Source organism: Drosophila melanogaster, chromosome 2R, assembly GCF_000001215.4.
Source record: "Drosophila melanogaster chromosome 2R".
NCBI classification, from domain to species: domain Eukaryota; kingdom Metazoa; phylum Arthropoda; class Insecta; order Diptera; family Drosophilidae; genus Drosophila; species Drosophila melanogaster.
Window position 1 is genome coordinate 11,273,055 of NT_033778.4, and position 20,598 is coordinate 11,293,652.

At 45.9% G+C, this 20,598-nt stretch overlaps 10 protein-coding genes across 17 annotated transcripts; 3 read left to right on the top strand and 7 right to left on the bottom strand.

The window, feature by feature from the left end:
- Positions 1–790: 790 nt before the first annotated feature.
- On the bottom strand, positions 791–2,232 carry TpnC47D (Troponin C at 47D). 2 transcript variants are annotated; one of them, NM_001299381.1, is made up of 4 exons: positions 2,167–2,232; positions 1,836–2,010; positions 1,526–1,777; positions 791–1,088 (listed from the first exon to the last, which is right to left on the bottom strand). In NM_001299381.1, the coding sequence occupies exons 1-4, from the start codon at positions 2,176–2,178 to the stop codon at positions 1,060–1,062; spliced, it is 468 nt and encodes a 155-aa protein (NP_001286310.1). In that variant the 5' UTR covers positions 2,179–2,232; the 3' UTR covers positions 791–1,059. The 2 variants fall into 2 exon arrangements, with proteins under 2 accessions (NP_001286310.1, NP_476968.1); NM_057620.6 differs by having other exon boundaries at positions 981–1,088.
- Positions 2,233–4,902: 2,670 nt separating this feature from the next.
- Positions 4,903–5,391, bottom strand: Cpr47Eg (Cuticular protein 47Eg). Its single transcript, NM_136817.4, has 2 exons — positions 5,341–5,391; positions 4,903–5,272 (listed from the first exon to the last, which is right to left on the bottom strand). Exons 1-2 carry the CDS (start codon positions 5,350–5,352, stop codon positions 4,931–4,933), a joined length of 354 nt encoding a protein of 117 aa, NP_610661.1. The 5' UTR covers positions 5,353–5,391; the 3' UTR covers positions 4,903–4,930.
- Positions 5,392–5,838: 447 nt separating this feature from the next.
- CG9067 (uncharacterized protein) lies at positions 5,839–6,629 on the bottom strand. Its single transcript, NM_136818.2, has 5 exons — positions 6,509–6,629; positions 6,285–6,454; positions 6,137–6,224; positions 5,992–6,071; positions 5,839–5,927 (listed from the first exon to the last, which is right to left on the bottom strand). The coding sequence occupies exons 1-5, from the start codon at positions 6,539–6,541 to the stop codon at positions 5,882–5,884; spliced, it is 417 nt and encodes a 138-aa protein (NP_610662.1). The 5' UTR covers positions 6,542–6,629; the 3' UTR covers positions 5,839–5,881.
- A 41-nt stretch (positions 6,630–6,670) lies between these two features.
- Vhl (von Hippel-Lindau) lies at positions 6,671–7,979 on the top strand. Of its 2 annotated transcripts, none has more exons than NM_080247.3 (1): positions 6,671–7,979. In NM_080247.3, exon 1 carries the CDS (start codon positions 6,824–6,826, stop codon positions 7,358–7,360), a length of 537 nt encoding a protein of 178 aa, NP_524986.1. In that variant the 5' UTR covers positions 6,671–6,823; the 3' UTR covers positions 7,361–7,979. The 2 variants fall into 2 exon arrangements, with proteins under 2 accessions (NP_524986.1, NP_001260885.1); NM_001273956.1 differs by having other exon boundaries at positions 6,671–7,616.
- CG9062 (uncharacterized protein) lies at positions 7,430–10,917 on the bottom strand. 2 transcript variants are annotated; one of them, NM_001273957.1, is made up of 10 exons: positions 10,860–10,917; positions 10,630–10,796; positions 10,332–10,551; positions 9,275–10,269; positions 9,110–9,214; positions 8,906–9,045; positions 8,641–8,836; positions 8,384–8,578; positions 8,220–8,325; positions 7,430–8,096 (listed from the first exon to the last, which is right to left on the bottom strand). In NM_001273957.1, exons 2-10 carry the CDS (start codon positions 10,669–10,671, stop codon positions 8,053–8,055), a joined length of 2,043 nt encoding a protein of 680 aa, NP_001260886.1. In that variant the 5' UTR covers positions 10,672–10,796; positions 10,860–10,917; the 3' UTR covers positions 7,430–8,052. The 2 variants fall into 2 exon arrangements, with proteins under 2 accessions (NP_001260886.1, NP_725018.1); NM_165814.3 differs by having other exon boundaries at positions 7,430–8,325; positions 10,630–10,917.
- A 311-nt stretch (positions 10,918–11,228) lies between these two features.
- On the top strand, positions 11,229–12,044 carry CG13220 (uncharacterized protein). 2 transcript variants are annotated; one of them, NM_001273958.1, is made up of 1 exon: positions 11,229–12,044. In NM_001273958.1, exon 1 carries the CDS (start codon positions 11,444–11,446, stop codon positions 11,903–11,905), a length of 462 nt encoding a protein of 153 aa, NP_001260887.1. In that variant the 5' UTR covers positions 11,229–11,443; the 3' UTR covers positions 11,906–12,044. The 2 variants fall into 2 exon arrangements, with proteins under 2 accessions (NP_001260887.1, NP_610664.1); NM_136820.3 differs by having other exon boundaries at positions 11,360–12,044.
- A 49-nt stretch (positions 12,045–12,093) lies between these two features.
- Positions 12,094–16,718, bottom strand: Fbl6 (F-box and leucine-rich repeat protein 6). 3 transcript variants are annotated; one of them, NM_165816.2, is made up of 9 exons: positions 16,616–16,718; positions 14,591–15,506; positions 14,322–14,532; positions 14,094–14,263; positions 13,897–14,037; positions 13,665–13,832; positions 13,379–13,611; positions 13,184–13,318; positions 12,094–13,114 (listed from the first exon to the last, which is right to left on the bottom strand). In NM_165816.2, the coding sequence occupies exons 2-9, from the start codon at positions 15,488–15,490 to the stop codon at positions 12,910–12,912; spliced, it is 2,163 nt and encodes a 720-aa protein (NP_725020.1). In that variant the 5' UTR covers positions 15,491–15,506; positions 16,616–16,718; the 3' UTR covers positions 12,094–12,909. The 3 variants fall into 3 exon arrangements, with proteins under 3 accessions (NP_725020.1, NP_725019.1, NP_610665.2); NM_165815.2 differs by having other exon boundaries at positions 16,339–16,718; NM_136821.3 differs by having other exon boundaries at positions 16,014–16,718.
- Positions 16,634–18,042, bottom strand: CG18335 (uncharacterized protein). The gene is made up of 2 exons (NM_136822.4): positions 17,838–18,042; positions 16,634–17,774 (listed from the first exon to the last, which is right to left on the bottom strand). Exons 1-2 carry the CDS (start codon positions 17,876–17,878, stop codon positions 16,844–16,846), a joined length of 972 nt encoding a protein of 323 aa, NP_610666.1. The 5' UTR covers positions 17,879–18,042; the 3' UTR covers positions 16,634–16,843.
- dare (defective in the avoidance of repellents) lies at positions 17,940–20,120 on the bottom strand. Its single transcript, NM_057802.6, has 4 exons — positions 19,752–20,120; positions 18,992–19,364; positions 18,764–18,935; positions 17,940–18,706 (listed from the first exon to the last, which is right to left on the bottom strand). Exons 1-4 carry the CDS (start codon positions 19,961–19,963, stop codon positions 18,063–18,065), a joined length of 1,401 nt encoding a protein of 466 aa, NP_477150.1. The 5' UTR covers positions 19,964–20,120; the 3' UTR covers positions 17,940–18,062.
- On the top strand, positions 19,477–20,537 carry CG30033 (uncharacterized protein). 2 transcript variants are annotated; one of them, NM_165818.2, is made up of 2 exons: positions 19,477–19,596; positions 19,656–20,537. In NM_165818.2, the coding sequence occupies exons 1-2, from the start codon at positions 19,494–19,496 to the stop codon at positions 19,733–19,735; spliced, it is 183 nt and encodes a 60-aa protein (NP_725023.1). In that variant the 5' UTR covers positions 19,477–19,493; the 3' UTR covers positions 19,736–20,537. The 2 variants fall into 2 exon arrangements, with proteins under 2 accessions (NP_725023.1, NP_001188906.1); NM_001201977.1 differs by having other exon boundaries at positions 19,656–20,107.
- Positions 20,538–20,598: the final 61 nt, after the last annotated feature.

Here is a 20,598-nt window from a genome sequence, read left to right on the forward strand (position 1 = left end):
ATCATTCAGCTTCATCTCCATTGAATTGCACGTTTGGGAAACCGTTTTAATGCGCTCGGTGTCAAGAATCGCATATTGAGAAGTCTGCCCAGGCGGATGTCAATAAATCTGACACCCAACACAATCCGCCACATTTTCAGCTCTTTCACAGGGCGTCCAGGTCCAGTCTGTGACCTTTCACCTAATGATTGGGTAAAAACTGAAAACTGGATTCGAAGCGGTAATAAATACCACTAATATCGACACCCTCCGGCCGAAAGACTAAGCATTGCGCAAAACAAGTTGCTCCACTTGGTGGCAACATCCAAACCCCAACCCATCCACATCGATCTGCCCCAAGCCCCTTCTCCTTTTTTTTCGCTAACTTTTCAGAAAGGGCAGTTGCTTCTTTTCGCTGAATTTGGGAAAACAAACTCACTGCATGTCGCGGCGGCCAAGTTTAGCGTAAATGCTTGACATCTTTTGGCAACAAGGAGAATGCTCATTGACATTTGCCAGCCTGCATGCATAGCTATGATATACTACATTGGCTGTTTGGAAAGGCAAAAATCTAGCAGGTTGTCAGTGGGCCTTATTCTGCTTGGGATGGTCACAGCTGTGCGGACCAGAACGCCAGTCAAGTGGCAAACGGAATGTGCACGCACTGCCGCAAGTAATAGCGGAAAGATTGAAACAAAGAACTCCGCATGCATCTGGCCACGTTGCGTATGCGCAACATGCATCACTCATACGCCGAATGGCCTTGCCAAATTAACACACAAATGAGCAGAGCGGCCACGCCCACTCCCAGCCCATTGCACAAACATTGAAATTTAATAATAATCCGCACGCCAGAGGGTGGCAATTGGCAATTAAGATGACTCAACTCGGATGCAGATGCACTGCAGCCATAGAATGTTTGCCGCGCTTTGGGTTTTTCTACTCAATCGGTTCCTGAACGAGCGGATTATTTATAGCGTAATTATGATTACTCAATCGTAGAAATAAAATACAAAACGTTTATTCAAGCCTCGGGTGTTGGGGGGTAGACAATTATGAGATACGTTGGGTCCACAATGCTTACTCGCCAGTCATCATCTCCATGAATTCTGGAAATTAAATACAAAATAATATTAATTATTATTATTGTTGATAACTAAAATATGGTTTGTGTACTAATACAAGTGGAAATTGGACCAAAACCTCATAATACAAATTTGTTTCTTTTTAAACTGGTACACCAATCGGAACAATTATAAAAGGCGGAAAATATGGACGGATTTTGTTTTAGGAATAGTGAAATGCCCCTTAGAATCTGGGGCAAAGTGATCTGCTTGTTTCTGTGTAAAGATCTAAAGAACTATAAATAAAGCACCACAAGGGCGTCTCCCCTCGTTGGTGGGATGGTGGTGTTAGTGGGGAGGGGTAGGGGTTCTCCACCGCAACAAATTGATATAATTTGTGTGGAAAATACCATGGCAGCGCGCCAAGGAATCCAAGATCTTTATAGCCCGACTGACGGCGGCTAATTGGTCCGCGCACTTACCATCAAAATCAACGGTGCCAGAGCCGTCGGAATCGATTTCCTCAATCATGATGTCGAGCTCCTGTTCGGTCAGCTGGTCGTCCAGTTCCTTGAGGATCTCCTTCAGGCAGGAGGTGGGAATGTAGCCATTGCCCTGCTTGTCGTACAGACGGAAAGCCTCGCGCAGCTCCTTCTGCATGGCCTCATCATCCTCCTCTACGATGAACTTGGCAGCCAGCTGGACGAACTCCTCGAACTCCAGGCGACCGGATTCTGCAGAAGAATCGAGGATTAGTTTGGGCACCCGGCAATATAGGCTGCGAACACTTACTGTCCTCATCGACCTCGTCGATCAGCTCGTCAAGGATCTGCCTGTCGAAGGGCTGACCCATAAGACGGAGGATATCGGCCACCATTTCGGTGGGGATACTGCCGGTCTTCTGGTGGTCGAAGCTGTTGAATGCCTTCTGCAGAACGGCAATCTGCTCGGGGGTCAGGTCTTCGTCCTGAGAAGAAAGTTCCATGAATTTCCATACATTACTTCGTTTGTAATTCGGTAAAAATCTTTAAATTGATGAGAAACGACATTTCTCTATTCCTTAACACTGCTTTCAAGTGCAAGGTGTTACCCCTAGGGGTTTCTATAATCCAGTGGCACTCACAATGTTATCCATTTTAAATCCTGTGCTAGTTGTTCACCAGATCGATCACCGCTAACGACTGAATCAGTTCCCCACTTCTTCATTGAGCTCTTGAGATCCCCAGAAACCCCAGAAACACCCACACACAACGCCAGGCATTCCAAAAGTAACAAGCTAATTTATGGTTTTCAGCAGCATTTCGAAAATAAAACCAAGCGAAATAAACAAAAGAAGTGAACGCGCACACGAACCTGTGGAAATCTTAAAATGTGTTTCTAATTTTCGTGGAGTGAAAAAAAGGAAAATACGAAAAGCACTGTAAAACCATTGAGCATTGCCGAATTTACTGCGCCTGGCCACCAGAAAGCAGCAGCACCACCAATGCCACCACCACCATCACCACCAAGAGCAGACGATCCGAACCACATCCACCCACTACAATACGATTTTGTAGTGGTTTGCTAAGCTTAACAATGACTATTTTTAGCCGACACTGCGGGAAAATCATTATCAGATTCGATGGCAGCTGGAATTATTGTAAATCATGCTGTTGATAAACCAGTTCCAAATGCGCTATCAACATCTGTTAAAATTAAACACGCTTAATGACGATAAAAAATAGTCTTAAATAACCTTATTTAAATAAACATCTCTTTTTATACTTTTGGGACGTAATACTGGTCTTTGATTTTAGCCACTTAAATAACTACAAACTCAGGCTGAAACTTAAAAACCTACCCTGTTCTACGGCTTTTGAATTTCGGTTTCGCTTTTATTAACAAATTACCATACGAAATGAGTCAGCAAAATTCCAGACAAAGATGTTATAGTATCAGTTCAGCAGTTGAATTTCGCCCAGTGTACGCTTAATTGGTGCTCATTTAAATAAGTATCAGATATTCCCTCATAATTAGATCAAATCTGATCACATTTTCCAGCTGACACGCTTTATGAATCAATCACGACGTGCCCATAAAATCATTTTATAACTCAGCCAAATTAACGAGCAATTAAAAAATCGACATTAATTAAGAGGATGGAATCATTCCACACACAGACACCGACAACTCGCACATGGAAATATCAAACGAGCAATGTGTTAATACATTTTTATAAACGATTCGAATATTGTCTTTTGCGATTCAGCTTCCTATTCCCATACGCGCGCATATATATTCACATTTAAATCAGCCATAATATTAATTATTCGTTTTGTTTAATGCCAGCCATGATATGCAAATTGATTTATAAATTTTAATAAAATAGCAGTTTGTGTGGCACACATTTTCGAAACCAGCCAACGTATTTGTTTATGTGGCTATGGAATATTGGGAAAATCGAGGAAGCCAAATCTTGCTTTCCAATTATGACAGCGCCAGCCAAAGCAGCCGCCAAAAAGTTGACGTCACTCTGACATATTGACCATTTGTTTATGCTCTTATTAATTTATTAGCAAGTAATATATGCGACACACATATCTCAAAATGCCAGGAATTAGTAATGAACAACAGCTGAGCGGGAGAAAGGAATCCTTGGCGCCGCAAAGAATCCGAAAAATCTCATTGAGTGATTACACGGAGGAAATAATATGGGATTCCTTGTATTCATTTAAAGAAAAAATATCTCAGTCTGTTCTATTTTAAGTTACAAACTTATATTATTAAAATATAAGTTAAATACTGCATACAAATTCATTAAACACATGTTATATACCTCTTATAAAAATTTGGTCTATAAACTACATATTTATTCATATGTCAGAGATTTTATTATTTTCCGGCAGTGTTTTCCGATCTGATCCCCGACAGCCTCGGTGGCATATTGACATCGCCCTCTCGCCATCTCAATCCATCATCGTTGAGATGTGTTTTTAACGCTAGCCATCTGTCGGGTTTTCCATGTTGTGCTTCCAGAACGATTAGCCCCAACGACCCAGAATCCGAATCCGAATCAGAATCAGAATGCCGATTTGGCGGCAAATCGGTAACCGGAGCGCGCAGGCTTTTCAATGTTATTTTGACATTTGAGAGCCGACGATGGTTAGCCTTGATCGTTGGCGGATCGGGCACTTCAGTTACCTCGGATACTGCTACTTCTGCCCCTGGTTGCACCACGTAATTTACGATGGCATTCACTTTACCCGTCGACGTCATAATTGCAGTGGCATAATCTGCATCGCACAACTTAAACGGTCGCATCACTTTCAAAGACCAAAAGCCTAACATTTGCATCGCAAATTATGACAACAAAGAGCCTGATTATCCCATCGCGATCACGTGACTAGATAGGGATTGCTAAATGTCTTCAAACAGAAAAAAAATAACTATACCCCTTTTCATTATTTTGATATGATCTGCATAGAATAAAGTCTAATATATGGAATTTCTTATTCTGAAATATGCAATGGGAACTAGTCTACTTCTATTTCAAAACCGCAAAACCAGGTCCGGTGTATATGGATATGGTTTAAAAACCGGTAAAAAACGTGATTACGTAACAGTGATCCTAAAGTAACAGCTCCTAAGTGATCCTAAATCGAAAGTGAAAACTGAACGACCCCGAGTTCAGGGGCAGCATGGCGTTTGGGTACAATGTTCATCTGTCAGACCCATACATATTACGTACTAATATAATTCATCCGTCTGGTAGACCCTGACCAACAAGTTTCTGTCCGCTAATACGATGCGTATATATGTTTGTCTACTCGGTTTAAGAAGCGACAGTCCTTTTGGGAAGAAATTAAAAGTCTAGGAAAGTAAAGTTCAACACATTTATTTAACATTATTTATTGACTTGGGGGGTGGGCGGCGATGTACTCCAGAGAACGCTGGATGGCCTCTGGAATTGGTGGTGGGGTGGGCAGAGGAGGGTTGGCAGACACCACCTGGTAACCGTTGGCATCGGCGATATATTGGATGGACACTGGCACATTTTCGGGAGATGTCCACGACTGGCTTCCCTTCACCACCCACTCTTCGCCGTTAAGGTCACCCTTCTGTTGCACATTGACAGAGTTGTCCAGCTCAACAGCGTAAGCAAAGCCGTCAACATTCACTTGCTGCTCGGCACGGAGAACATTGGCATCTTCGTTGGCGAGGGCGACGGCCAACAGGCAGGCGAAAGCAATCTACAAGGATTGTAAATAACAAATCAGCTAGAATCATTAAAGGATCAATTTGCGATAAAGCCACTTACGAAGAACTTCATGTTGATTGTTGAAAGACTTGAGAAGGCTAACTGATATCGAACTGGAACTTCTGCCTGCTTTTTATATGATACTGATGCTCAGCTTACCTCTGCCGGTGGCGCCCAAGTTCAAGTCTAGAGACGCGTAGGATTTGATTTCATTAATTATGCATTAGATAAGACAAAATACATGTTTATGTGTGCCTCGTTATTGCCGTTCAGTTAAAGTTCGCATTGAATCCCATAATAATGCCCGAAACAGACGGAAGACGAGTTTGACGCGGAGACATTAACTAACTATGTGTCAACTAGCAGACACATTGTAAAGATATAATTAATTCTCGAATTATTTTTGTCAAAAATGTCGAATTAGCATAATATTTGGCTACGGCTAGCCAGCCAACGACCGGTTTGCGTATCTCCGGTGCGTATCTCTCTTGAGTCTAGCTTGGAGCGGGCACTTGGCCAGGCCACCTTGACATCCCTCCTAGAAAGACGTATGCATTTGATAAATAATTCGCTTTATTATTCGTTCAGTATTAATCTACAGCTAGGCAGTGCCGCTCATCAGTTTCTGGACAGCGCGATCGAACTTCCTGCAGATATAAAAGTAACGTATTAAGAGCAACTTATATATTCTTTAAGGAGAAGCCCGCTTACTTTGAAGTCAGCGATTCGCCGGGAATGTAAAAGGGATTGCAGATGGCATCGGTGTAGAGCAAGTGGAGATTTCGGAAGATCTGGAAGATACAGAGGGTAGGAGGTATTTGGGGCTTTCATTTAGATAGTTAGATTGGATACCCACTGCTCGAACTTCGTTTTCCCGAAGGGCAACGTTGCTGGAGTCGATGACCACTATGAATTTCACCCGAGTGTTGGTCACAAAGCCGTATCTGTAATGAAATCAACCACCAATCAGTTGCAAATTCACCAGCATAACTACACCCAAGTACATTTTGTGGTTCTCTGTCGAGTAGAGCAGTCCCAGGTACAGCTCCTTGGACTCCGGAGCACCCTTGCCAATCAGGCACTTCTCCTCCACGACGTCTAAGGCGGCGTTAACATGATATTGCAATTCCAGTTCCTGCTCCATATCGGATGTGGTCAGGTACAGGGGGGCGTTCTGTGGGGAATTTGTCATGCAATTAATTGTATTCAAATGAAAAATAAAACTCACATCCTTGCCAATAACTGCTATGCAAAATGCCATATTTTGTTATTTCTTGGTGTTTATTTGTTTACTTTTCGCGAGAGGCGGAGGCAAATCAGCTGATTTACCCCTTATCGATAAGACATTCATCGAAAGTGTGGCCAGCTGCAGTGACACGCAGCAGGAAAAATGTTACCGTAACTGATAAGAAGTGAATTTTATCTATACTTGTTGTTAGCTTGTTGTGATTTGATTCAATCCAATTCCCACGGCTTGTGCAAACGTAAAACAACGAAAATTGATTTGGCAGCCATTGCAGATCGGCTTAGCACCCTGCTGGAGATGGCGCTCCAAATAGCGCAGAACAACCGCGACGGCCAGCAGCTGGTGGGCGCTGATCAGGGAAAGGTGGAGGTGTACGTGCTGTTTGCAAACACCACCTATCGCACCCTGGATCTGTACTGGGTGTGCGAGCGGGAGCGGGAGAACATGTACCTTACCCTCAAGCCCTTCGAGGAGGTGCGGGTGAACACGTTCACCACACACAGCTGGCTGTTCCGGGATTACTACACGGGCGAACGGATGCACGTACGCTCGCAGAGGATCTTTCAGCCGATTCGGGTGCGGGTACCCAAGAGCCAGCAGAGTCCGGATCAGCTGGTTGACGTACGCAGCGAAGTGCTGATCCACTTTCCGATGAGATCGCTGCGCGAAAACTGCCTCTGGCTGGTCGCCCGCTGGCTGATCCGGACGAGCAACGCGCCACGGAGGATTATCCACGGATACCACATACCCTCGACGCTGAAGCAACAGCTGCTCAGCCTGCTGACCTGCATCGAGTCCTATTCCCGAGTGGCGGGCACGCGACGTCGGCGTTAGGAGCACACTCCTAGTTGTTAGTTAAGAGGGCGGGTAATCATCTTAGGGACTGAGAGACAGGCTTGATTTCCAAATAATTTAATAACTTTAATTGATTTCCATCCTGGTTTTCGATTTTCGCTTATTACTTATGTACAAATTGGCTTGCATAGAGCTCTTTACAAGTTGGGCTACTACCATTGCATTGATTTTTCTGTATATTTAACAGATTTCTTATACCTATGTATGTTCTATGTAAATAATTATGTATAAACCTAATGTGAAACAAGTGTGAATATTACATACATACATATATGCGCAATACTCTAGGTCTAGTTGCTTCAGATGCAAATACGATTTAATGGTATGTCTGCAGTTACTCCTTTGCAATGCTTATCTACGTGTGTCGCAAGCCTAATTGTTATAAGTCTGAATCTGAAGTACATATTTATTCCTAACGAGAAGTGAACAAACAAAAGTACTCCGGTGCACTTTTAAATTTAAAGTTAACGCTCGTACAGATTCTCCTTGAATGTGTTTGTGTTTGTCCACGAGTCGAGTCGAGAAGAGATGAGACGAATCGCAGGTTAACTCAAATATATTGCAAAATCAACTTATAAAAATATAAATTGTTAATCGATCTGCTCAATCTCGTTCTCATTCAATAATGCATCGGTACTGCTTCGGTTAGGCGGGAGATCACTTGCCAGCGTTCAATACTTGCGCGTCACGCGCTCCAAGCTATCCCCGATCGAACCTATGGGGCGGATATATATAAGCACAACTCTCGGTTAGGCAATAGCAATTGCAGAAATCAAGTATGCGTTGTGTTTGTGATAGGTGTTCTTGTGTTGTTCAATGCGTGGGCTCTCTTATTTACCATCGTAGTTGAAATTCTGTTTGGTCTTGTACTGAAACGTTAGATCGGTCGACTGCTTCCAGATAAAGTGGCGCACCGTGCGCAGGTCCATGTTGGGGTCCACAACCTTTAAAGGAAAGGCGGTGAACAAGGTCCTTTAAATGAGATTTGTCCATTTGTCTTACCACATCGTTACACCACAGTTCAATTCGTTCCTCAGCTGGCAGTTGGGATCCCTCCGAATTAGCATCGCTCTGGCTATTCTGCAGTGAATTGTTAGCATTGCCCCCACTTGGGGTAGTTTCCGCATTCAGCACCTTTTCAAGCACGTGCTCGCAGACCTTGCGACACTGAATAAATTCATTAGCCACAAGACGATCCTAAAAAATTTAATATAAATTGCGTTAGAACATGAGTTTTGTTTGCTGTCAAGGACGGCTACCTTCTTCGTTCGTTCAGGCTTGGTCATTTGCGGGTGAGGCTGCAGGAAGAACGGTATTTTGAGGAACTTGGGAATGTTCTTCTCGATCACCACGTCGGTCACCCACTGAGGCGCCGTTTCGTGGAGCAGGGTACTTTCGCTATCGCCAGCTGCGTCGCGTACCAAAAGTCGGCAAACAGTGCGGCCACCCACTTCACTGTTTAATTTAGCCAGAAATTTGAGAAATTAGTTATGGTGCAGATAAGGTTATATCACAGTCACTAACCTAAAGATGACGGGCGTGTGCTTGGGCACTTGGAAGTAGCCATTGCCGTGCATATCGGGTTCCATTTCGTTTGGTGGTATGCTATGCGGTGGTGTCCAGTACTCTAGCAGGGCTTCTAAAAGTAATTTGCCATAGTTGATCTATAAAAAAACAAAGCATTTTAAATGGCATTTAATATGTGAAGGGGTCTGATGAGCGATCAACCTTAATCTCTGTTGTGGGATCGACGCACTCCGGCAGTCCAGCTTCAATGGAAACCCAAGCGGAAAAGCAATCCACTTCCTCCTGACCCAATACAATCGTTGGCATCTGCAAAGCATAATTAAGTATAAACGAACTTAAGCTTCAATAGAGCTTAGCTTAACTCACCCCGGTTTTCAGATCAACAGTGAACCAGTTTGGAATGTAGACCTGCTTATTACGCTTCTTCACCTCCGCTTCGAAATCAACAGCGCCCAATTGCTCTTTTTTGACAACTCTCAGCACATCGTACACCACGACCTGATCTTGTGAGTCCTTGGTTATGATATAACGTTTGTCGTTCAGCACCGCGCACTCCTTGATGGCGGCTCCACCTTTTATGCAGGCCACCTCAGTGCCGCCCTGTGTCCATTGTGCGTCCATTCCGCCCGAGGAATTTAGTGTGCACCTGTCGTACATGGGCAGCTTCCAACAGCGAATGTCCGAGTTCCAGGTGGTGGCCCACACCCCAGTCTTGTCGATGTTGTAGCCCAGACTCAGCACGGGCGCCTGCTCCTCGCACACAAGCGTTTTGTTACTAGGGTTCCGCATCTCGGTCACAATGATGTTGCGATCCCGACTGCCGGAGATGATGTACTGGAAGTTCTCGCTCATCAGCAGCGACCACACGCCCTCCTTGTGCACGTGGATGGTTTGAACACAGCGCTGTTGGCCCAGGTTCCACACCTTGATCGTGCCGTCGGAACTGCCAGACACCACCTGGTTTCCATCGGGCGACACCACCAAGCAGCGCACGTTCTCCGTATGGCCTCGCAGCTTCATTCTGCGCATACAGGTGCGGGGATCCCAGATACGCAGTATATTCTCCGTGGACCCGCTCACAATCACGGTGCCCGATGGATTCATGGCCAAGCTGTAGATTGAGTCCTTGGACCCGGTTAGACTAGAGGTGGTAACCGTGTTATTGCTCGCCGTGAGCGCGGTCAGTGTGTTCACGTCCCACAGGAAGATGGCCTTGTCCAGTCCAGCGCTGGCCACCTGTTCCCGATCCTTGGCGTAGGCCAACGCCTGCACGTAGTCGCGATGGGTCCGCAGGGTGGACATGCAGAAGCCTTTCTGGGCGTTCCACACCTTCACCGTGGTATCACAGCTGGCGCTAATAACTATGAGTGCAAAAGATTGAATGTTTGAATGAATGCCTAAACTGATCGGTGGAGCAACTCACGGTTCCTGCCATTACAGCAAAGTACTATGTCGTTGACCCAGTCGTTGTGGTGCTCCATCGATTGTATGTACTTCTCGCTGGAGTCCGTCCGTGTATTCCACACACGGATTATGGCGTCGCGACCGGCGGAGTACAACTTGCCGTTATTGGCATCCAGCTGCAGAGCGTTTACGCCATTCCGGTGCTGTTTCTCCTCGGCGTCCCGTATCACGAAGGAAACCTGGCGTCCGACGGTTTAATTGAATTAGTTTGGGCTTAGGTGTCCGCTTTCCTTCCCGTTTTCAATTGGCGCACTCACCTGCATTTTCTTACGTGCCTGACAAGTTTTGTGCGTCAACATGTCGTCCACGGATCTGCTGCACTGTGGCTCTCGGCGATATCTCTGGACTGAAGTGCTTCAGGAGCTGGCGTTGGTTGTTCTCTGCTCGCGGGGCGCGCACATTTATCGACGTTGCTTTGGGGCGGCTGATATTTACTTTTTGCAAATTGAAATTGAGGAATTTCCAGGCAACTACAAATTTTTCGCACCTATTTCGCTCTCTGTCTCTCCCCATTCGGTCCTCCCACCTCTCAGGCACTCCTCCACTCATTCTCCTGCGCCGGCTGGTGTTGCCACCTGGTTGTGCACACCGTGCCGGCTGTTCAACAGAGTTGACACTTCTTGTTCAGAAAGGTGACTCGTTCCGGAACCACTAAACTTAAAAATTCGAAAATTTTTAAAAAACCAGCCAAGAAAATAACTATAACATTTGTTTTTAATTGTACATTCAGGAAATATCGGGGCTAATGTTATGCAAATACGCAAAACGCCCACTAACATGAGCGCTCCAAGCGTTAAAGCCCTTGATAACAAGTACTCTCCCTGTCAGATATGTACATTTATATATTAGGATCTCTCAGACATTGACATATTATATTGGTCAAAACATTTACATCTTTATACACATATCTACCTAGAACCAGTGATATACCATCTGCAGAGTGTCCGCGAAGACCGACATAACTTTCACATATATCGCGACCTGGCAGCCCTATTCTTTACATAACAAGAAGAAGAAGACTCGTCGACCTCACCGGGATCCAAAAACTTAATTGCATTTTCACCGATAATAATGGCCGGGACACAGTCAAAAGACGCCTGCAGCATATGCGACAAAGTGGGCCTCAAGCCCTTCACCCGGGATAATGTGTTCAACTACTACATACCGCTGCACGGCCTGGTGAGCTACGGAGCCCTTGCGGTGAATGTTATGAACCCCCAGATCGTGCCCAAAATCCTGCCCAAGAAGGACCTGACGAACGTGTTCCTCATCTCCGCGGTGGTGGGCAGTGCCTTCTACATTTACGGCAGGCCCCACCTGAAGGACGTGAAGAACAACAAGCGAGGTGCGTACGCCCTGCTGGGCGCCACCCTATTCTCCATGGGATCCGTTCTGGCCTGGGCGCTCATCAAGTCCGCCCTGCCACAGGACAATGCACTGCTGGCGACCCTGGCGGGCTTGGGAACTGGCGCCGCCATCGTGAAGGTCGGCACTGATTACATTCAGGACGTGGATAAGCTGCAGAAGAACTAGATGATCTGATCGATACGATATAGGACTGAGGTATTCGAACCCAAAAGTGGGTTCGTACTGTAATTGCTGTCTTGGCCGTACATAGCTCGTAATGCAATATTATCTCCCGCATATTTGAATAAAATTATACTATAAACCCGACTGAGCGGTGTGTTTTGCTGTGTCAAGAGATGGATAATGCCGGGTGTAGATTGAAAATGTTTGCGTTTATTTTAAATTAAATGTACCTTTAATTGCCGTCTCTTAACTGCTAGTAATGCTTAACAATTGAATTGTTTTAATTTATGTTATGTATGTGTGGTATATGCGTTACCTTTATAAATGGTTACTTCGTTTATATAAAAACATCTAATCGGAAACGCCAATATGTACATTCTTGTCGGATTAAAACATTCTACAAATTGCCTTGGCGACTTTGAATTGACGACTACTTTATGGTAAATATATTCTTTTTGTATTGCGAATTATACACTTTAAACTTATTTTTAATTCTTGTATACATACTTTACAAACGCTCAATGGTCGGACTTAACTATCAATAAATCAGTATGTATATATATATATATACCATTATATATACTAAAAAAAATCATTGAAAATCGTTGCAACGGTTGTCTTCAAAAGGAAATGATTTTCGCGCTGCAAAAAATTCGAATCAACTTAGTTATGAATACATATTGCATTTACAAAAGGTTGCTTATTCGCACAGCATCTAATGCGGGCACCTCCAGAAAAGGGAGGAACTCGCTGCTGCCGCTGTGCAGAGAATACTATGCTAGTACAGTAGTTACGCTCTAGGGCCTATAAACAAAATAAGCATTATTGGAAGATGCAAGCGATTGCAAATATGCAAATATTGCAATATGTTTGCGGACTACATTACAAAATCAACAAAGCGCTTAACGCCTTTCGCGCGAAGAGGGATGCAACAATTTAAATTACATTTAAACTTGGCCCGCCTGATCAACAATAAAACCGATGTGTGGACTTGCCCACTGACTGGATTAGTTGCTCCCGCTGCTGCTCTTCAGCTGCACCCCCAGAACCTCCCGAAGTTCGCCTAGCTCCTGCGGTCCCTGCATCAAGCGCTTGACGCCTCGCGGCAGACCACGGCACGATGCCAAGTTGATGGAGCTCATATTTTGGCAGTTCGTCAGTATTTCCTTTACCGCCTCATCGGAAACAGAGGAGCCGCATAGATTCAAATGACTGCAGGGGAGAAATAAATTATAATATATATTAGCACACAATAGATACATTAGTTCAATATATACTCACGCCAACGGCGAATCTCTGCCCTTTTCCGCTAGGGCGCGCAACGCATTATCAATGGGCTGCTGCATATTCGCCCAAGCCAAATCCAGTTCTATGAGACTGTGCGCCCACTTTGAGGCAATGAGTTCCAGACCCGACCTACGTTGGGAAAACTTTTGATTAGTCTGCGTTCTGCATAACAATGCTAATTAGACCCACCCCATATCTCGTGTGACTGAGCAACCTGACAGGAATAAATGCTTGATATCCCAGGCAGGTAAGCGGATTAGGCTCTCGTGCGTCAGTCGTGTACAGTTGCGTACGTCCAGTAGCTTTAGCTTGGAGCTGCTCTTAAGGATGCGCTGCAGATGGTCGTCGCTTATGATGCGGGATTCATCTGTTAAGGCAGCCACGGACAGTTCTTCAAGTTCCGGAAAACCAGGTGAGTCCATCTGCAAAAGCTTTCTTTTAAAACATAGTTCGAACATTGAAATGCGAATCTTACAATTTCCTGCATTGATGCCGTGCTTGGCGTTATATGAGAGTTTGTCACACGCAGGACCTTTAGCTTCTGGCAGCCACGCTGCAACTTCTCAATGTGGAGTACACCGTGTGATGTGGCCTGCGTGGTCACGTTCGAGAGATCCAATAATGTTAGATTCGGACAGTGCGTCTGCAATATGAAAAAGAAGCCCATAAGTCATAGGAAATAAGTTGTAAAAGCGTTGTGAACTCACCGAAAGAATTCCGACTATTTGTGGTATTCCTGCCAGACGATTGTGCGCCAAATAGAGATGTGTTAGACGGCTGCCCATGGTCTGGAGTGCATTGCATAGGGAGTTGACACCCACGGCGCTCTTGCTGGCATTCATCTCAACCTGTGCGATACAAATTTGAATCAGATATAGCTTCGCAAACACATGCCACAACATACATTGATGGAACTTAAGTCCAAGCGCTGCAACTTGTGCATGTTATCCACCAAATACGTAAGATGATCCGAAGTGAAACCTTTCCAGCCGGAGAGCGTAATGCCTGCAAGGTTCGGGCACCCGCTTGACAATTTGGCAAGGAAGCAATTTATGTCTGATATTTTCCAATTGGCTGAAAGGAGATATTTTAAAATTAAATTATAGTCTCAAGACCATACTTCTCAACTTACAAACATTCAAGTCTGTACAGGCACTGCAGCGGTTGTCGACAAACCACTTGAGCTTGAGTTCGGTGCGATATTTCTCTTTGACCCATGTGGTAAGATCCATAGTGCGCCACAGAGTAGGCCTAAGAGACACCTGCCGCCAGAGCGAGCAAACTCTGCCAAGGCGAAACAGGGTGGGCAGACAGCCCTGTGTATCCACAGCATGCTCAAAGATCTGTAAGATGAATTCATATTACGAACACCATTTATATGCTGCTTGGTTTAATTCTCACTCTGAATAGGACTTCCTCGGGCAGCTTTTGAGCCCAGACACTCTGCTCGACTGGATCGCCAGCCGCCTCCGCAGCATCCGGACTCGTTGAAACCTTCTTTTCGCCGCCACTACCACCTCCTCCGCCTTTTTTCTTGCGCGGCTCATACTCGGCCTCATCGCTGTCCTGTTGCTTTGGTTTACGGACGCGCTTGCGCACAGTTTTTGTTGCTGCGGGAACTGCAACTGGCGGAGATGTGACACCAGCAGGTGCGCCTTCTCCGGCATCAGATTTCTTGATGCACAGTCGGATACCCATCTTGTTGTCGCTGATTTCGCTTTCGTACATGGGCAGCGCCTTGGTTTTGCGGCATCTGGATGCACGTGGTGACGTAGTGGCCGCTTTGCTGGTCTTCTTGCCGCTGAGCGCTGTGGAGAGTGGTTTCCCCGACTTTGGTACGGAGCCATTGACCGGCGCCGGCGTGGCCTGTGCCTGTACCTGTGGCGGTGGTGCCGATGACTGTTGATCCGCCGCCGGCGACCGCTGACCGTCAGAGGCTGGGGAGCAGGACGTCGATGTTGCCGTGTTAGTCTCATCGGTTTGAGTTTCTGACTTGGGCGGGGACAGGATGTTCTCCGGAATGACGGCCGTGCTTCCCGATGTGGCAGTTTCGACGGCCAGCAGTTGTGGCGGGGTTTGTGAGGGCGTCGAGGGAGTGAGTGTGTTTATATCCACCGTGGCAGATTTCTCCTTATCCAACAATTCACTCTGCTCCGGCTGCTGACCACCAGTGTCATCTGCCTCCACTTCCATAGCCGTTTCCGCCGAATCTTTGGCGGTGGACACTTCAGCTTTCTCTTTTACACCATCATCATCGGACACTTTGGTCTCCTCCACTTGAGAAGATAGAGATTCGCTCATCACTCTACTCGCTCTTCTGCAATTGGAAAAGAGTGCAACCGTTACTATGTACCTGCTTCTCAATGGAGTATTACTGGTTCCGTTATATTTCTAATATTATCTTTAAATAAGCTAAGATTAGTTCGTTTTAACACTTTCAATTGCACTGTGTACTGTTAATGTTCCACGCGTACTTCAATAGTCAAGGAACAAGCGAACAAAAACATTTATTAATGAGCATGATAGTTGCACTTTAACTATTTATTATACCGATATAGGGGTTTTAAGAATCGTCTGTATTTTACTTTTAAAAGTATAATATCAATACACTTGCCAAGATGCCAAGTTGTTTATTATGTATTTATTTTAACTATTCCGAAAAATTCATAATCGGTTAAAAAAACACAATTTTAAATTTTTTCATTCCGGCCGGGAAAATCGATGCAAAAAGAACTCAACCCATTTTGGCGGTTTTTCACGGTTTCCCATTCGCCCCCGTTCTTAATACGAAGAACTCTCTCCTCTCCGAATTCGTAAATCTCACCTGCTACAACAAATTACATATATATTTTTGTTTTTATTTTTATTCGTTTCTTCGCTCTTAATAAACAAGTCGACCGCAGTTGGGGTCGCACCGACTTGTTAGTGACCTGTGCGCACACTCCGTTCGAGTTCCCGCCATAAATCTCGGTTGTTAATAAGGGGTGAGAGGGGAGTTCTAGAGGGATCTGTGCAGATAGGCAATTTGAGTTTCCAGGGGGTTTCCTGTTTCACTATGCTGTTCCTTTTTTTCGCGGCTGTGCACTTCACTTATTGCATACAATGCTCGGCGCGACGCGTGCAGGGTGCATAATCGGCATTCAACTCACCACTTGAAAGAGAGGTATACAAATGTATGTTATCTGCCGAGACACGGGTCGTTTCGCTCGCACGCACTGCGGTACAGTACTCCACGGCGGTGTGTGAACGGTGCAGCACTACGTGTGTGTGTTTGAATTGTTCGAATTCGATTCTAAAGATTTTTTCCTTTGGCGTTTTATGGACACTTTAGGCTTCTTTTGCTCCCCGAACCGCCGATTTTACACTGGTGCCGAAAATTAGAGGCACTGCTCTGCAGTTGGTCACGGCATTAGCCACAATTCGTACATTTTAAAGGCGCACAATCAATTAAAACTTATTTATTTGCTGCAACGAACGACGTAGATAGAAAGCTGGGGATGTTGTTGTTGTATCGATACATCACAACAATCGCCAGTGGGACCAGGTGATACAAGGACAATAAATGCTGCACTTGCGACGTGGGGTGGCAAGGCCTTGACAAAAGCGTTACAATTCGAACATGCCCGGAGGAAAAATACCCGCAGGTGGATCACTTCAGTAGGCGTAATCCAGATTGGCCACCTCGGGCAGCACTGTAAGATTCTTGTGCACCTCCAGCCAGCGCTTCGCATCGTATGTGGTCTTGGCGTAGGTGCGTCCGAACTTGTACGTCTCCCCAGGAACATGACCCGCATAGTTGGGCACCATTCCGCTGTCCTCGTGATAGACGACGAAGTGTCCCACGGGCGGGCAGGTGATGGACGGCCGGCTGAGATCCTGTCCACAACACCACGTATCCCGCTTCCGCTTGTACATATAGTCCGAGAAGCTGCACAGTGCCCGGTTGGTCAGCACCTTGTTGGACTCCCCGAATCGGGTCACTGACATGGGAATGTGGCCGGAGTAACCATTGATTATGAACTTGTCGGCATCTTCATCCTCCAGGAAGTGCGGCGATGTGAACTTGCTATAGCAGAGTTTCTCCGTTTTCGGCGGACAAGTCTCGTCCTTAATGCCCTTGGACACTCCGGTCACCAGGATCAGGGGCGATCGGTAATAGGTTTGTGGCAGCAGTCTTTCGTTGATCTTGCGGTCGAAGAGTCCGTTCCCACTCTCCAGTAGATCCCGATGCCTGAGCGTCCGATTCTCGCACCGATACAACTCCATCAGCGTCTCATGCCGAGCTACTCCAGCGGATGCGGCAGCAACATATCGCTTGCCAATCTGACTCACTTTGTTCGGGACAAATCCGGCGTAGCCTGGTAATATGGGATGTCGGTAAACGGAGTCCACCAAACCCTCACGAGTGCGCAGAATCTTCAGCTCCTGCTCTGTGGGATAGTCCTTGAGGCCGCGCTTGGCATGAATGGGAGCCACTATCAGTTCGGGAGCGTGGTAAATACAGGGGTCTATTAACAGCTTGTGCGTCTGACGGCCATAAGTTCGACCCACTCGGTCGCGATTCTGGGCGCAGTGACCCGTGTAACTGAAAGTTACATCAACACCTTTGATACATTCATCCATCAGTGGAGCAATTCAATGAGCTTACCCTGGCACCAAGTGCGGTTCCGGCGTTATAGCGTGGTCCATTCTCGTAACTCTCTAAAATTTATCTTGCACAAAAAAATTTGGATACTAGAGATTTACAATTGTTTTATAAATGACTTGTGTATTTACAACGAATAACAAAGGCCTCAAACGACAGATAAATAAAGAACACTAGATTGGTTATAAAAGGAAACTATTGTCAACCGCAACCCATGGAATCCTGGCATCAGACGCCAGCCACCCGTAACATTTCCTCAATGCTAACAATCTTCTCGCGCGGCTTTCCCTTGGCTTTTCCCGCTGCGCTCTCGAAATCATTGATTCTCTGCCAGCCATCCCAAGTAACCACTCGTTTGCCATCCGCATCGTATCCTGGTTTGACAGAACTGGTGTCCAGAGCATTCGTGTTTATGTCATCGCAGATGGTCTTGGCTACCGCAAAGGCGCCGTTCATGGTGGTCACAATAACGCCAGTGGGCCCAGTTCCTAGCCAGCCAGCTACATAAAGTCCAGGGTCAACCTCTCCCGTAGCATCATCCTTAAGAATACGACCATTAATGTTGTGAACGCGACCGCGTCGAGTGTCAAAGTTGATGCCCGTATCCACGCAACTAGATTTGTAGCCAATGCTGCGCAGGATTAAGTGCGAGGGAAGACGCTCTGTGGAACTGGTGGGCACTGCTGCTTCCTGCTGCAGTTCCGTGACAGAAAACTCCATTTCCCCTGGGGCTATCGCCTTCGGAGCGCGCAGAAAGATGGGCAGGAATTGTTTTGAGCCAGAGATCCTGCCCTGCTCCTTTAGACTCTTAAGCATCAGTTCGGTAAGTCTCTTGCGAGGCCGCTGAAGTTTATCCAGCTGCATGTCAATGCCTTAAGAATAGGACGTCATGATCATAAATACGACTTCGGAAATTCCACAATTCTCACCCGAGAAATCCTCTGTACGCCACCGGGTGTCTACATTGGGCAGCTTGAGCATCTCCCTCAGCTCCTTAATGGTGAAGGCAGCTTGCAGAGGACCTCGTCGGCCAACCAAATGGACTCGTTCCACTTGGCTGCAAGAAAGCGCTTCCAAGGCGTACTCAGTTGTGTCCGTAGTCTGTAACAATGCACATGAGAATCGTGGAATTGTTTGGGTATTAAAAAGAAACTCACCTTCAAAGCATCCAAGGGACTGAGCAGCATCCTAGCCACATCCACAGCCACGTTTCCCTGACCCACAATCGTGACATCGCGACCGCTCAGATCCGGAGCCAAGTTTTCCGCACCCGGCAATCCATTATACCAGGCCACAAATTTCCGGGCTGATATCACATTATCCAACTGCTCGTTCTCCAGCTCTAGTTGCCGATCCTGGTCCGCTCCGTAGGTGAGGAGCACGGCATGGTATCGATCTCTTAGCTCACGCAGGCTGACATCCGTACCCAGCGATATGTTGCCAAAGTAACGCAGACGCGGATGCTCGGCGGTCTTGGTGAAGGTGTTGATTACGTTCTTGACCTCCGGATGATCGGGCGCAACGCCAAAGCTGCAATGTGCGATTTGCATAATGGGACAAGTCGTTAGTCGATAAGTGCGATGGAATGCCGTGCACACGCAATCGTGTGCGGATATAAGCATTTGATTTCGGAGTGGTTGTCACAGTTTGTATTCCAAGATGCAGGTGCTAGGCGGCAATCCACTCAGCTTGTGTCTCTTGGTGATCATCACTCCGTCACTGATTGCAGCCAATCCCCTGTGGAGTCTTGACCAGGTGGGAGGTATGTTTACATTACCCCTGGATTTCTGGCAAGGATTACACACATGTCGATCTCTTCAGCATACTTCACTGGCATCTTCCGCTCCGTAGTGGGTCCAATATTTGGCTTTGGCCTGGCAGCCAACAGCACCGCCTTATAAAGATTGTTCTGCTTACCGCACCAGTCCGAAGGGAACCGGCAGCTTCTCGACCACATCCACCACGCAATTGTCCAGCTGCTTGAGGATCAATTGGGCGGCATAGAAGCCGGCGGGTCCGGCGCCTACGATGCATATCCGCTTGGTGGGCGTGGTGCTCTGGATCACCTGCAATCGGGCGGAACTCGTGTGGAGGCCACGTCTGAAGATGTTAAGGCAATTGATGCCCATCGTGGATCAGTCGCCGATCTCTGCTACTGGGAAAGCAGCTCGTTTTCGTATCTTACAGATAATCAGTCGGTTTGCTAGGTGATCTTCTCAAAAAAGTTTTTTGCTAACGATGATTTCTTATTTACTCGTTATCTCTCGAAAGACTTTCGCCAGCAGTCCCCAAAATACCCAACGGAATCCAAACAAAACAGAGTATTTGCTCTCATTGCGTTATGGTAACACTACGTGATTTCGGTTTAATTTAATTTTTCTGAGATGAAAATTCCTATGAAAAATCTAAAAATATATGACCCCAAGCACCGACAGTACATTAGTAATAGAAAGCTAGGAAAGTAAGGATGTTTTAATATTGTTATACAGACAGTTGCAGCGGAGCAAGAATTTAAATTGCGCGCCTTTTTGATACTTGATACTCTCATAAGGCGTTTAAATATACATATCACTCCTTTCATTTCTAAAAATATTGAAAATTAACAAGAAGTATTTATTATTATAAAAAAATATTGAAGCATTTACAGAAATGTTGTAATAAATGTACTAAAAGTCAAATAATAAATGAAATAAATACTTTTTGAGATTTTATTTTAAAATTTTTCGCGTGCGATCAATAATTATAGTTACTTTTCTTGATATTT

Bases quoted from the DNA above. Each gene is read 5' to 3' on its own strand.
- TpnC47D (NM_001299381.1), bottom strand. The intron at 1,778-1,835 runs GTAAGTGTTCGC...ATTCTTCTGCAG, and splicing joins CGACGAGGTCGATGAGGACA to AATCCGGTCGCCTGGAGTTC. The intron at 1,089-1,525 runs GTAAGTGCGCGG...TTTAATTTCCAG, and splicing joins TGGCACCGTTGATTTTGATG to AATTCATGGAGATGATGACT.
- CG9067 (NM_136818.2), bottom strand. From the start codon at position 6,541: ATGGCATTTTGCATAGCAGTTATTGGCAAGGAT. The intron at 6,455-6,508 runs GTGAGTTTTATT...AATTCCCCACAG, and splicing joins TAGCAGTTATTGGCAAGGAT to AACGCCCCCCTGTACCTGAC. The intron at 5,928-5,991 runs GTAAGCGGGCTT...TTATATCTGCAG, and splicing joins GGCGAATCGCTGACTTCAAA to GAAGTTCGATCGCGCTGTCC.
- Vhl (NM_080247.3), top strand. From the start codon at position 6,824: ATGGCGCTCCAAATAGCGCAGAACAACCGCGACGGCCAGCAGCTGGTG.
- CG9062 (NM_001273957.1), bottom strand. From the start codon at position 10,671: ATGTTGACGCACAAAACTTGTCAGGCACGTAAGAAAATGCAG. The intron at 9,215-9,274 runs GTGAGTTAAGCT...TATGCTTTGCAG, and splicing joins CTGTTGATCTGAAAACCGGG to ATGCCAACGATTGTATTGGG. The intron at 8,097-8,219 runs GTAAATAAGAGA...TCCGCCCCATAG, and splicing joins ACAGAATTTCAACTACGATG to GTTCGATCGGGGATAGCTTG.
- CG13220 (NM_001273958.1), top strand. From the start codon at position 11,444: ATGGCCGGGACACAGTCAAAAGACGCCTGCAGCATATGCGACAAAGTG.
- Fbl6 (NM_165816.2), bottom strand. From the start codon at position 15,490: ATGAGCGAATCTCTATCTTCTCAAGTGGAGGAGACCAAAGTGTCCGAT. The intron at 13,319-13,378 runs GTGGGTCTAATT...TTCCCAACGTAG, and splicing joins TCAGTCACACGAGATATGGG to GTCGGGTCTGGAACTCATTG. The intron at 13,115-13,183 runs GTGAGTATATAT...TCTCCCCTGCAG, and splicing joins GGCAGAGATTCGCCGTTGGC to TCATTTGAATCTATGCGGCT.
- CG18335 (NM_136822.4), bottom strand. From the start codon at position 17,878: ATGGACCACGCTATAACGCCGGAACCGCACTTGGTGCCAGG. The intron at 17,775-17,837 runs GTAAGCTCATTG...TGTAACTTTCAG, and splicing joins GAACCGCACTTGGTGCCAGG to TTACACGGGTCACTGCGCCC.
- CG30033 (NM_165818.2), top strand. From the start codon at position 19,494: ATGCAGGTGCTAGGCGGCAATCCACTCAGCTTGTGTCTCTTGGTGATC. The intron at 19,597-19,655 runs GTATGTTTACAT...CGATCTCTTCAG, and splicing joins GAGTCTTGACCAGGTGGGAG to CATACTTCACTGGCATCTTC.
- dare (NM_057802.6), bottom strand. From the start codon at position 19,963: ATGGGCATCAATTGCCTTAACATCTTCAGACGTGGCCTCCACACGAGT. The intron at 18,936-18,991 runs GTGAGTTTCTTT...GCATTGTTACAG, and splicing joins GTCCCTTGGATGCTTTGAAG to ACTACGGACACAACTGAGTA. The intron at 18,707-18,763 runs GTGAGAATTGTG...CCTATTCTTAAG, and splicing joins GCGTACAGAGGATTTCTCGG to GCATTGACATGCAGCTGGAT.